Source organism: Babylonia areolata, chromosome 34, assembly GCF_041734735.1.
Source record: "Babylonia areolata isolate BAREFJ2019XMU chromosome 34, ASM4173473v1, whole genome shotgun sequence".
NCBI classification, from domain to species: domain Eukaryota; kingdom Metazoa; phylum Mollusca; class Gastropoda; order Neogastropoda; family Buccinidae; genus Babylonia; species Babylonia areolata.
The window spans coordinates 3843586-3858585 of NC_134909.1; the positions used below are offsets into that span (position 1 = coordinate 3843586).

Genomic DNA, 15000 nt, shown 5'->3' on the forward strand with positions numbered 1-15000 from the left:
TCACCACCACTCCCCTCCCTCTACCCCTCCCCCTGCCGCTACTCCTCACCACCACTCCCCTCCCTCTACCCCTCCCCCTGCCGCTACTCCTCACCACCACTCCCCTCCCTCTACACCTCCCTCTACCCCTCCCTCTACCGCTACTCCTCACCACCACTCCCCTCCCTCTACCCCTCCCTCTACCGCTACTCCTCACCACCACTCCCCTCCCTCTACCCCTCCCCCTGCCGCTACTCCTCACCACCACTCCCCTCCCTCTACCCCTCCCCCTGCCGCTACTCCTCACCACCACTCCCCTCCCTCTACCCCTCCCCCTGCCGCTACTCCTCACCACCACTCCCCTCCCTCTACCCCTCCCCCTGCCGCTACTCCTCACCACCACTCCCCTCCCTCTACACCTCCCCCTGCCGCTACTCCTCACCACCACTCCCCTCCCTCTACCCCTCCCCCTGCCGCTACTCCTCACCACCACTCCCCTCCCTCTACCCCTCCCCCTGCCGCTACTCCTCACCACCACTCCCCTCCCTCTACACCTCCCTCTACCCCTCCCTCTACCGCTACTCCTCACCACCACTCCCCTCCCTCTACCCCTCCCTCTACCGCTACTCCTCACCACCACTCCCCTCCCTCTACACCTCCCTCTATCTTTCCCCCTGCCGCTACTCCTCACCACCACTCCCCTCCCTCTACCCCTCCCCCTGCCGCTACTCCTCACCACCACTCCCCTCCCTCTACACCTCCCTCTACCCCTCCCTCTACCGCTACTCCTCACCACCACTCCCCTCCCTCTACCCCTCCCTCTACCGCTACTCCTCACCACCACTCCCCTCCCTCTACACCTCCCTCTATCTTTCCCCCTGCCGCTACTCCTCACTACCACTCCCCTCCCTCTATCTCTGCCCCTGCCGCTACTCCTCACTACCACTCCCCTCCCTCTATCTCTGCCCCTGCCGCTACTCCTCACTACCACTCCCCTCCCTCTATCTCTGCCCCTGCCGCTACTCCTCACTACCACTCCCCTCCCTCTATCTCTGCCCCTGCCGCTACTCCTCACCACCACTCCCCTCCCTCTATCTCTCCCCCTGCCGCTACTCCTCACCACCACTCCCCTCCCTCTATCTCTGCCCCTGCCGCTACTCCTCACTACCACTCAACCCCCCCCCCATACCCCTCTCCTCTCAACCCTTCACCACCCTCCCCCCTCCCCCTTGCCCCCTCCCCCTTCCCCTCTCAACCATTCAGCCCGGGAAGAAAAAGAGAAAAAAAAACGAAAACCGTATATGACAAGAAACTATTGAAAGGAAAGGATAATTTGAATAATGTATGTAAGTCTATTCCATTTCTTAATGAAAACTTGACACTCACTTGTGTTTAGTCATTGAAGTCCGGCGATCTTGTTGTTTTGACGATGAGGGTGATTTCGATGATGCTGATGTCAGTATGATGATGGTGAAGATGACCATGTTCGTGATTATGATGATGACGACGATGATGATGATGATGGTGATGATGTGCTCAGTTGGGCTGAATCAATTTTTGTTTCTATCTGTCTCGTTCTGTCTGTCTGTCTATCTCTGTCTCTGTCTCTGTCTCTCTCTCTCTCTCTCTCTCTCTCTCTCCCTCCGATTCTCTGCGGATTGAAAGGCGCAATTGCCGAATGGTTAAAGCGGTGGACTTTCAATCTGAGGGTCCCGGGTTCGAATATCTGTGGTGCCTGGTGGGTAAAGGTTGAAGATTTTTCCGATCTCCCAGGTCAATATATGTGCAGACCTGCTAGTGCCTGAACCCCCTTCATATGTATACGCACGCATAAGGTCAAATACGCACGTTAAAGATCCTGTAATCCATGTCAGCGTTCGGTGGGTTAAGGAAACAAGAACATACCCAGCATGCACACACCCCGAAAATGGAGTATTTGTATTTGGAGTATGGCCGCCTGCATGGCGGGCTAAATAAAGAAAACGGTCATACACGTAAAAAAAGAAAGAAAGAAAAAGAAAAAAAAAAAAGTTACACGTCTGAATGTGTATGTGTGCGTGTCAAATCTTGTTGAATAACACAGGAAACGAATAACACAGGAAACGAATGACGAGCGCCCAGTGGCAGCTCTACTCAGATAGGCAGCCTGTTGTGCAAATGACCCCGTGTTTGTAAAGCGCTTTGAGCTTGGTCTCCGACCGAGGATAGGCGCTATATAAGTATCCATAATCTATTAATGTCAATTGAAAGTGTCGCCTGTGACAGTTCCGACAACTGCTGAAGTGGCAGACTGACACCCGTTTCTCGGATCGATTGTCTCCCTTGCTGAACATCTGCCTCTTCCCGTTTCACTGCAACAACAACAACAAAGTTTTCCATGGCAACGTTCTGAAGAAAATTCCAGTGATATGTGTGTGTGTGTTTGCGCGTGGTTGTAGCGTGACTGAATGACACAGGAAACGAATGATGCGCGTCTTAAGGCAACTGTCTAACAGACAGCATGGTGTGCAAACAACTGTGTTTGTAAAGCGCTTTGAGCTTGACCGAGGATAGGTGTACAGAAGTATCAATGAATGATGATCATGATGGTGATAATGATAATCTTAGTATACATATATGTGTGTGTGTGTGTGTGTGTGTGTGTGTGTGTGTGTGTGTGTGTGATGTATGTGTTTGCGCGCCTACGTGTGAATGTCTTTGTGAGTGTGCATGCATGCGTGTGGGGGATAGGGGGGCGGTTATGCATATGCGTATGTTTGAATGTATGTTTATATGTGTGTATGCATTGTGCTTATTTGTGTGTGTAGTTTGCTGGGTACATTTTGGTGTACATATGTGATTTTGATGAAATGTGTTATGTTTAAATTCACGTGTTTTTCTTTTTTTTAAAGCACTTAGTGCAGTTTGTTCGATAGAGTGTTCTTTGAGTATCCGTTATTATTATTGTGATCATCATTATCATCATCATCATCATTATTATTATCATCATCATCATCATCATCATCATCATCATCATCATTATCATCACCATTATCGTTATTATCATCATCACCATATTCATCAATATTCTTATCCTCCTTTTCCTCCTCATTATTATTATTATTATTAGTAGTAGTAGTAGTAGTAGTAGTAGTATAATCATCTTCGTCATCATCATAATTATCATTATTATTATAATCATCATCATCGTTATTATTATTATCAGCGGCAAACTGATAGTAATAATAATAATAATAATTAGCAGTAGTAGTAGTAGTACCACCATCACCACCACCACCAATACCATCACCATCACCACCACCACCACCAACACCACCACTATCATCATCACCATCACCATCACAAACCACCACCACCATCACCATCATCACCACCACCACCACCATCACCACCACCATCACCACCATCACCACCATCATCACCACCACCACCACCACCACCACCATCACCACCACCACCATCACCACCACCATCACCACAATCACCACCATCATCACCACCACCATCACCACCACCATCACCACAATCACCACCATCACCACCACCACCACCATCATCACCACCACCACACCACCCCACCATCACCACCACCACCATCACCACCACCATCACCACAATCACCACCATCATCACCACCACCATCACCACCACCATCACCACAATCACCACCATCATCACCACCATCACCACCACCATCACCACCACCACCATCACCACCATCACCACCATCATCACCACCACCACCATCACCAACATCAGCAGACGGGTGGCGATGTTGCAGGTGTGGGGGCGGAGCAGGTGTTCCGGAGGGAGCCAGAGAGCGTGTCTGTGACCCGGGGCCGGGTGGTGCTGCTCCACTGCAGCATCGCTAACCGGGTGGGCGCCGTGCAGTGGACCCAGAACGGGGTGGCTCTGGGCGCCGAGCGCTCGCTACCCGGCTACCCGAGGTACTCCATGATCGGCACTGAAGTCAACCAGACTGGGGGCGGCAGACTGGGTGAGTTGTGTGGTGTGGGGTGGTGTGTTTGGTGTGGTGTGGTGTGGGGTGGTGTGTGATGTGGTGTGGGGTGTGGTGTGATGTGGTGTGGGGTGTTGAGTTGTGGTGTGGTGTGCTCTGTGGTGTGGTGTGTTTGGTGTGGTGTGGTGTGTTTGGTGTGGTGTGTTTGGTGTGGTGTGGTGAGTTGTGGTGTGCTCTGTGGTGTGTTTGGTGTGGTGTGGGGTGGTGTGTGGTGTGGTGTGGTGAGTTGTGGTGTGGGGTGGTGTGTGGTGTGGTGTCGTGTGGCGTGGTGTGGTGAGTTGTGGTGTGGTGAGTGGTGGTGTGGTGTGGTTGGAGTGTGGTGTGGTTGGTGTGTAGTGTGGTGTGATGTTGGGTGTGGTGTGATGTGGTGTGGAGTGTTGTGTGGTGTGGTGTGTGGTGTGGTGTGTTTAGTGTGGTGTGGTGTTGATGGTGTGGTGTGTTATGGTGTGGTGTGGTGTGGTATGGTGTGTGGGTGGTGTGGTGAGGTGTGGTGTGGTGTGTGGGTGGTGTGGTGTGGTGCATTGTGGTGTCGTGTGGCGTGGTGTGGTGAGTTGTGGTGAGGTGTGGTGTGGTGAGTGGTGGTGTGGTGGGTGGTGTGTGTGGGTGGCGTGGTGTGGTGTATGGGTGGTGTGGTGAGTTGTGGTGTGGTGTGTGGGTGGTGTGGTGTGTGGGTGGTGTGATGTGGTGTGGTGTATTGAGTTGTGTGGTGTGGTGTGGTGGGGGGGTGTTTGGTATGGTGTGGTGTGGTATAGTGTAGTGTGGTGTGGTGTGGTATAGTGTATTGTAGTTTCGCTTTCCTGAAAGCACCGCTCTGTTGTTGTTTTTTTCTGGTTGCAGTTACGTTTCTTTTCCTATCGAAGTGGAGTTTTCTACAGAAGTTAGCCACGGACAAACTTTTTGTCGCCGTGGGTTCTTTTAGGTGCGCTAAGTGCATACTGCATAGGGGACCTCGGTTTATCGTCTCTTCTGAATGATTTATGACTTGCTTCCAGACCACAAGGTCTTATGGAGGGGTGGCGACGATATTGATTATAATAATAATGATAATTATGATGATGACGAAGATGATTATATTACTACTACTACTACTACTACTACTACTACTTTCTTTGCGACAGGACTGTCTTCACGCTGCCCTGATCTCCCTCCCTTCTCCCAGCACCAGGCTGTCTGTCTGTCAGTCTTCCTGTCTTTCGGTCTGTCTGTCTGTCTCTGTCGGTCTGTCTGTCTCTTCGTCTGTCTGTCTGTCTTTCTGTCTGTCTTTCTCTACTCTAAGCCAAATACAAAGTGCCAAAGTGTCGCAAATCTCTTACTAGTTTATGTTGTTTCAATTCTGTTTTTCCCCTTCCTGTTCCGTTTCATCTATTTTACACCATTTCGTTCTGATTAGTACCTGCTATGTCACCAGAGCTTTTCAGCTAATGACATTAAACATTTCAGTGTTCAGTGATTTCTCTCTCTCTCTTTCTCTTGGCAGGAAGTAACTAAAAAGTCACAATTCACAAGAATACCATGCGCACTCAGAGGCGCGCGCGTTCATGCACAAACACACACGTACATACACCCACACTGATACACAGATGTACGAACATTAACACATACCTACACACACACACACACACACACACACACACACACACACACACACACGAATACACACACACACACGTCATGCATACCCTCGCCCTGCACCCCCCCCCCCTCCCTCTCTCTCTCTATCTGTCGGTCGGTGTCGGAGGACGCGTGTGAGTGTGTGTGTTGGGGGATTGGAGGAGGTATGTGGTGGGAGTGGCGTGTGTTTTTGCCCACCACCACCGCCACCACAGATCACATATACAGATAAAGCACACTCTCAACACAGCACCCTCCTCCCCTCCCCCAACCCCCACCCACTCAGCCTGGCCCCGTGTTGATATGAGAGATGGTTGTTTTATTCTTCCCTACTTTTTATTTTTCCAGTGGATTCGAGCCTTCGCTGACACCCAGTGTAGCGGTATAGATAGCGCCCAGATAGCCGTCTGTGATGCACTGCTGTGAGCATTTCGTCGTCCTCCTCCTCTTCCTCTTCCTCTTCCTGTGTATGACCGTTTTCAACCTCGCCCTATAGGCAGTCGTATTCCGTTTTCGGGGGGTGGGGTGGGGGGGGGGAAGACTTTTTGTACTGACGTGACCCTTTCACTGGGAATGGGGGTGGGGTGGGGGGTCGAGGGAAGTGACAGTCCTCAATTTGTTTGTTGATTGGTTTGGTTGGTTGGATGAATGTGTATCTGTCGAACCTGGAAGGAAGGGCGAGACCGGGATTCGAATGCAGACCCTCACGGACACTGTGTTGACAGATAAACGTCTTAACCATTCTGCCACTTCCGTCCTTAGTCAGTTGGTTGGTTGGTTGCTTTGTTAGTCAGTTTGCTAGTAAAATAGTTAAGCAGTTGCTTGGCTTGTCAGTCAGTTTGTTGGTTGATTAGTTATTTGGTTGGTTGGTTAGTCAGTATGTCAGTTTGTTAGTAAATTAGTTTTGGGTGTCATATACTGTACCATGTCAAACTGATACAAACTAGGCCTATCGGTTTGCTCTGCTTGGCCAAATTTCGCGCGGCTAACAGTGAAAAGACGAGCCGTCTTGCCCGGTCCGCTCTTATCCAATCAAATGCCTCTAAAAGCTATAAGCACTGAATCATTCCTTTGGCCAAGGCTCTCCACGCCATCTTGTCAGGTTTACGCTCTGTCTCGTCTTACGCTTTTTTTTTTTTTTTTGGCTATTAAGCGTATTCATTTGGCCTTATTTTGCTGCATGCGGCTTGTCTGTATTGTATTCTTACATTCTGTGTACTCGATTTGACTCATCCCCCTCGATTCGTTCGTTTTTCTCTACCTCTAAGTCGATCCTGTCTTTCCTTTCTCTGTTGGGGGTCGGATTTTCGCTGGGTGCCTAAGCGCGGGTACCATGCCTCGTATGCCATCCCAGAAAGGCAGGGATCATGAGGCTGGGATTGAGACTCGGCAAGAGACTCTCCCAGGCCCGGAGCTCATGATTCCTCCCGATACGGACCGCGGCGATGTGTCTTTGGACGCTGATCGCGGAGGCGACACTCGTACCAGTAAAACGGTCATGAAGGGGACCGGCGGGAAAGGGGTACGAGCGTCGCCTCCCGAGGTGTTCCAGCGCGAGGCATGGAGAGGGGGAGTGGCAAGTCCTCTCTTGGCGGTGGGGACTCGCGGCTAGGCGCGAACTCCCAAGGGGAGGACGCGCCCGGCCGTTACCCTCTACTTTGCCCACCCCGGGCCAAGCCACCCCAGTCTCCAAACGGGAGGGGATTCGGGGCGCGTGGCCACCTGCTCTGCAGGTCTTCCTGCTATCCGGCCGGTCTCCCCTGCTGGGGGAGGCCTGCGCGTGTCAGGCGGTTCTGGGCAGTCAGCCCGCTCGTCTTCTGGCGGGACTGACACCCAAGACGGACCTGACCTCTCTCCAACTTGACCAGGTTTTTCCCTTCATGGAGGTCAAGGCGCCAGTGACCCTTGGGGTTGGGGTCACAGGATGGCTGGTGCCCACGGGTGGTTACCCCCATTCTACCTGTACTGGGGCGCACCTATGGTGCATGCTGGGTTGCTGGGAGGACCAGGGGCTAACCCCTTGTCCGCTCCCCACCGGACCCAACACAGCACATTTCACAGGGTGACACACACAGCCCCGACAAGTGGGATCGACTTCTTGTCAGTCAGGTCGAGCTCCTCAACCAATATTGCCACTCAGTCCACAAATCGGTCCTCTGTCAACCCACAGGTGACCTCCACGGTCACAAAGGCCTCCTTGTCAGGACCGACGGCTGCCGAGGGGCCCCGCTCGGTCTGGGGGAGCCTGCAGCTTCCACCTACCCAGCCCTCGGTCCTACAGGGAGATGAGTGGGTGTTTGTCCCCTCACAGCACTCGTGGGTCCCTCTGGCGTCCATGGACGCCCTCTCTGAGAAGGTGTGGCACCCACCATCCCAAGCATGGTTGGACCTACAGTCCACACACTCCCCACCTGCTTCAGGCGTCAAGGACATAACAGCTGCGGCCATGGTCCCTGCTCGGGATCATCCCAGCTCATCCCGCTGGGCTGACCACAGCTCACAGGACGCCCCAGGGGGTACATCCACATGGGATGGCACTCTGCAGGGGATGGACTGCGAACAAGAGTGGGAGCCCCTGTCTTCGGAGGACGAACAAGCGGATGAGCACTCTTCGCCCCCATCCCAGGGGGACAGATTGAGCCCACGCCTCCCTAGGGACCAGCCTGAACCAAACTCGGACTTTGCCGAGCTCGAACTGACCCTCCCCAATAGGGTCACGCATGCCGAATCAGTCCCTCAGGCAACTTTGTCACCCTTGACCCTCCTTAGGCCATGTGACTCTAACTCCAGAACCACAAGGCGACTCAGAGTGCCAGAAATGGCTCAGGAATGGCTTAATAAGCCAGCCCGCACTGTCAGGGGTGATGCTTCCATCCCTCCTCCAGGCAGGGAGTCCCTCTCTGCCCCGGGCGCTTTTTTACCCGGGCAAGTTCCTTAAAGATTCCTCCAAGGGAGGGGTGTGGTCCTGGTACACACAGGACCACCCTGCCTACAGGGAAGCAGAGCCCTCCGTGCAGGACAGGATGTTGGTCTCACAGCGCACCACCTTCCCCACTTCAGCTAACCTATCCTTTAAAACGTTAGCAGAGTGGGACAAATTGGCCCGCCGCTGCCTCCTCCTCGAGGTTTCCACAGCTTATACCTTCTTGGACGCGTTCCTTCACAGGGCCAATGAGCTGTGGGAACAGCTTCCGGTTAATCAGGACACGGGGTCTCCTTCCTCTGTCCCGCCTGGCCTCTTCATCAACCAGAGGTTAAACACTTTTGGCAGTAGGGTAGCATCTGGTCTCACGGCAGCTGCAGACACAGCTACCAGCCTTCACTTCAATACTGTGCTAGCGCGGTGTGATGCCATTCTCCGCCTAACATTCCAGTAGAGGAGAGGGCTGCCCTGTGGTCCATCCCAGCACAGCAGTACTCCCTCTTCGGCCAGTATGCACCCCATGTTGTCAGCCACAGGGCAGAGACAAACAGGGAGGTGGCCTCATATTTAGCCCACACCTCCCAGGGGCGCCAGGGTTCTATGCCATTGAAGAGACCCGCCACCAGGGCCCCTTCATATACCACGCCACCTAAGTCAAAGTGGCGTGTGCTGAATCAGTGGCAGAGGAATAAACCACCTTATGTCCGTCCAAGCCGACCGGCCATGCCCAAGGCCAGAAGGCAGCACCCCCAATGACTGGGCCCTGATTCAGCACCGCCAGTCGTTCAGCCCCTCCAAGTAGGAAACTTGTCCTGGCATGCACATCAGTGGCGTGCTCTGGAACTCAGAGCAAACCGATAGGCCTAGTTTGCATCAGTTTGACATGGTACAGTATATGTATCACCAAACATGGAATATAATACAAACTCCTACAGTGCATATGAATGAACTGTCTGTAAAACTCAAATCTATCGCTATCTTGTACATGATAAGACCATTCTTGCCATCTACAGTCAATTAATCTTGTTCGGAGTGCACTAATAAATCCCTTTATGTCCCCTACCCCCTGCTGTAACCAAACATAACCAAATCCCAGTTCATATAATCTAACCCTAACCTTTGATACCCAGTTTACCTTGCCCCTCAAATCTAAATCATATAACATGTTAATTGCTTTTTTCGGCAACCTTGAATCTTCTATTTGTGTTATTTTCAACCAATAGTGAATACATCTTACTGCGGAATTGAGATATATCGGATATCTTTTTGTCTCCCCGTAAACTCCAAGAAACTTTTTCAGTGCAAATACATGAACATTCTCGCAGCAAACTGCAGCATTAGAGAGACCCCAAATTTCTGCTCCATTTTGTACAATAGGTTGTACCTGGGAATCAAACAGTTTAATAAGCGATCAAAGATTGATTTTCTAAACTAGACAGTTTTTTCATAATGCAAAGTAATGCTTGTTTAGCTCTACTTGCAAGATCTTTACATGCAAATGTGAAACTCAGTTTTGTTGAAAAATATATTCCTAAAAATATCACTACTGGCATCGTTATTCCATTATAAGTCAATTTTCCCCTAATTCCTAAATAGCCACCTTTTCTAAATACAATTGTTACTTTTTGGCAGATTTACTTTCAACAGAGAGAGAGAGAGGGGGGGGCAGAGAGAGAAAGAGAGAGGGGGGGGGGGAAGAGGGAGATAAGGGGGGGGGGGGGAGTTTGTTTTTTTAGCCGAATGCCCATGCGCGCGCACGCGCGTGTGTCTGTCTGTGTGCGTGCGTGTGCGCGCGCGTACCCCTGTGTGTGAGTGAGTACGTGGGTGTGTAAGTGTGCGTACGCGCTGGATTACATTGATGACTTTGTAAAGGAAGTTACACCCAGGGAGAGATGTTACACCACAGGAGATGTGTTACAAGCTACACCACAGGAGAGATGTTACACAGAGATGTGTTACACAGAGAGATGTGTTACACAGCTACACCACAGGAGAGATGTTACACAGAGATGTGTTACACAGAGAGATGTGTTACACAGCTACACCACAGGAGAGATGTTACACAGAGATGTGTTACACAGAGAGATGTGTTACACAGCTACACCACAGGAGAGATGTTACACAGCTACACCACAGGAGAGATGTTACACAGAGAGATGTTACACAGCAACACCACAGGAGATATGTTACACACAGAGATGTTACACAGCTACACCACGGGAGAGATGTTACACAGAGAGATGTTACACAGCAACACCACAGGAGATATGTTACACACAGAGATGTTACACAGCTAAACCACAGGAGATATGTTACACAGAGAGATGTTACACAGCAACACCACAGGAGATATGTTACACAGCAACACCACAGGAGAGATGTTACACAGAGAGATGTTACACAGCTAAACCACAGGAGATATGTTACACAGAGAGATGTTACACAGCAACACCACAGGAGATATGTTACACAGAGAGATGTTACACAGCAACACCACAGGAGAGATGTTACACAGAGAGATGTTACACAGCAACACCACAGGAGATATGTTACACAGCAACACCACAGGAGAGATGTTACACAGCTACAAACGGCCGTGCAGATGGTGTGTGCTGTGCAGCGGGCCGTGCAAAGCCCCAACACAGGCCAGGGTGCACGCGCTCAACTTGCACGCGCCCTCGGGCTGAAGCTCTCTCTGCACGCATGCGCAAGGCGCACTCAGTCTCGCGGTCATGAAGACACGAATGGGTTAAAGAGAGTGAGAGCACAACGCATGATTTCCTGATAACACACCGACATGATGATCAGGAATTACCACCACGACGACGACGACGACGATGATGATGATGATGATGATGATGATGATAGCCCTACTTCTTTGTACGGGGCGAGCAGAAGAATACTAATAGAACAACAACAACAAATAAACAAATACATTTTTTTTTAAAGAAAAAAAAAGAAAAAAAAGAAATGATCATGATGATAAAAGCACAAACACATGACCGGATACTTGTGCACGTGCAGGGCTTGGTTTCTTTGTGCTGGCCGATGATCGTGTGTGATGAAATGTTAAATGTTACATGTGTGTCTGAGTGTGTATGTGTGCGTGCCTGAAATATGATTAAATGACACAGGAAACGAATGATGAGCGCCCAGTGGCAGCCGTCAGTCGGCTCTACCCAGGTAGGCATCCTGTTGTGTAAACAGCCTGTTGTGTAAATGACCCCGTGTTTGTAAAGCGCTAAGAGCTTGGTCTCCGACAGAGGATAGGCGTTATATAACTATCCATATCAATCAATCAGTCAATCAATGATCCATATTTTTCCTCCGCCCCTCACGGCCCCTGTCCGTCTTCTGGACAGACTGTGGTGTTCTCATTATTTCTTTTCTTTATATATATATCACACTACACGTTGGAAATTCCGTGCTAGAAGTTTCCTCTTTTCTGTCACTCTCTTTCTTTCTGCCTTTTTTCTATCTTCACTGTTGTCTCCTTTTTCTGCCTTTCCAGTCCATTCACCTTTCTTTTTTCAAGCAAGCCTTGGCACTTTTTTTTTCTCGTTTCCGCAGTCTATGATGTACTATCTGTGCTGTTTTGCTCTGGCGATTCGGTAGTGAGATGCAAACACTGGGATGGGCACTAGCTGCCCATTCTGCAGGTGTTAATTGCCAAATATGGCTTTTATAATGCATTTTTTGTTTGGCTTTGAAGTATTGTCTTTTTTCCTTTATCACGATTTTTTGTAATCTGAGGATGATAAATTAAGCGGAATGGCTGGCGTCCTCAGCATGGCCAAGTCTTACTTGCAACAAGGAGCTAAATGGTTGGGATACTGTGTCATGTGGGTTAGTCTTAGTGGGTTTGTTGTTGTTGTTGTTGTTGTTGTTGTAAATGTGACAGTTTTGTGTTGACGCGGCTAAGTATCTGTATGGTTTGACAGTCCTGATATGGCCCTATGCGGTCGGCTGGGCTATAAGCAACAAGAATAAGAATAACCCTCCACGTGGTAACTATTAAATGTAGAAACATCCGTGACGTGTGTGAACCACGACAGGACTTTGCTGTGTTGTCGTCCTGTGGGTTCCACTGTGTCTGTACTGTGGTACAGAGATGAAATACTGTTCAATCAAACTGAACCAGGCAAGATGAAAGCGTGCTGGTACCTGTGAAATAAAATTCTCTAGTCACACGCACACGCGCGCGCGCACGCACACACACACACACACACACACACACACACACACACACACACACACACACACACACACACACACACACACAGCCCTCACACACTGCAAAATGCATTCAAAATGCATTTTGGTTCCAAGGATGTTGCCTGCCACGTGTTTTGGGGGTTGTGTGTGTGCGTGCGTGTGTATGTGTGTATATATGTGTGTGCGCGCGTGTTTGTGTATGTGTGTGTGTGAACGCGTGCACGCGAGCGAGTTTCTTTTCTTTTCTTTTCTTTTTTTTCCCCCGACGATATCATGAAGATATAGGTTTGCTGTCTCTCACTGGGGTGGACAATAAAACACGAAACAAATTAAACATAATGAAACGAGAACACTCACAATGAAGTATATAAATGAATAGACAGAATTCCCATCACCATTGCTAATACTGTGAAATGCACGAATAAGAATTTATTATAACTTTTTTTCTTAAAGACGTGCAAATAAAGGGGGACAACATATAAACACACAAGGAAAAGCATGCTCCACCGAAACAGTCGCACAGAAAAATAAATAGTGAATAAACAAACAACAACAACAACAAAATTAAGTAAATAACTAACTAACTAAACAAACAATTTGTGAACAATTCGATCCATCAACCCGCGTTACCCGGGAGAGCCCAGGCAGGGGAACAACTCCCATGTCCTGTTCGTCGTTGATGAGGTCTTAATGACCTTGGCACAGCGCGCGTCATCTGGTCATCCATCTTGCTGCCTCACGTGCCCGTAAGAAAGAGAGAATATTGAAAATAAAGGGGGAATATTAGAAATCAATGGGGGGCAAAACAACAACAACAACAAAACAACAACAACAACAACCGCCGCAGCACTTTTGAAGGAGGAAGGGGGCCTTCATAACATGGCGGCTATACGAACAGGTGACGTGTGTACTTTGTCAATTTGTCCACACACACACACACACACACATGCACACACACACACATGCACGCACACACACACACACACACACAACCACGCACGCACACAAACGCGCGCGCGCGCACGCACGCACACACACACACACACACACACACACACACACACACACACACAGACACACACACACACACACACAACGCACGCACGCACACACACATGCACACACACACACACACACACACACACACACACACACACACACATGGTAAGAACACATGGTAAGAAGAAGAAGAATGATTGAATAAATAACGATGCTCTCTCTCTCTCTCTCTCTCTCTCTCTCTCTCTCTCTCTCTCTCTCTCTCTCTCTCTTCCACTTTCTCTGTGTGTGTGTGTGTGTGTGTGTGTGTGTGTGTGATAGTGTGTGTCAAATCTGCCAAACTCCTGACCAAAAGGTTCTGGACATGGTCTGACTATAAAAAAAAGGATAGAAGATTCATCTCTGTTTGTGTGTGTGTGTGTGTGTGTGTGCAGGGGAGTGGAACCTCCAGATCTCCGACGTTCGCCTGGAGGATGACGGGAACTACGAGTGTCAGGCGGGGTCCACACACACTGCACGTGGTATCCGTTCCCGTACCGCTGCCGTCACTGTCGTCAGTGAGTGCTTCTCTCTCTCTGTCTGTCTGTCTCTGTCTATCTTTCCGTCTGTCTGTCTCGCTCTCTCTCTCTCTCTCTCTCCCAACATCTCCCTTTTATCTGTTTCTCTGTTTTCTGTCTGTAGGTCTGTCAGTATGTATATATGTATGTCTGTGTATGTGTGTATGTATGTCTCTCTCTCTCTCTCTCTCCCCCCTCTCTCTCTCTCTGCCTCTCACGGCCTCTCTCTGTCTGCCTGTCTGTCTCTCCCATTTACCCATCCTCTCTCTGTGCTTGTATCTGCCTCTCTCTCTCTTTCTCTCTCTCTCTCTCCGATGCACACACACACACACACACACACACACACACACACACACACACACACACAGAGACACACACACACACACACACTCTCTCTCTCTCTCTCTCTCACTCACTCACTCACTCACTTACATACCCTACCCTCCACACTCGCACACGCATCCCCTCCTCCTCCCCCTCCACACACACACTACAATCATTATTGATCCTTCTAGTTAGAAATCATTCGGGGAGAGGGATGGTGGTGGTAGTTCGCTTCACGGATATCATTACAGTTATTTGCCACCTGTATTACTGCTCATCCATTCACGAACTGATCACACTTATTTGCTATATCATCACTTGAATTCCTTCCCGTTTGAAGACTGGATCTTTACAACAACAAAAAGAGTTGTGCA

General features: G+C 49.8%; 1 protein-coding gene across 1 annotated transcript in view; it reads left to right on the forward strand.

Moving 5' to 3' along the window:
- LOC143277685 (kin of IRRE-like protein 1) overlaps window positions 1-15000 on the forward strand; it is a 207850-nt gene that overhangs the window by 167465 nt on the left and 25385 nt on the right. The window contains exons 5-6 of the mRNA XM_076582601.1: window positions 3761-3976; window positions 14180-14302. Coding sequence (XP_076438716.1) covers window positions 3761-3976; window positions 14180-14302 — 339 coding nt within the window. The remainder of the gene's footprint in view (window positions 1-3760; window positions 3977-14179; window positions 14303-15000) is intronic.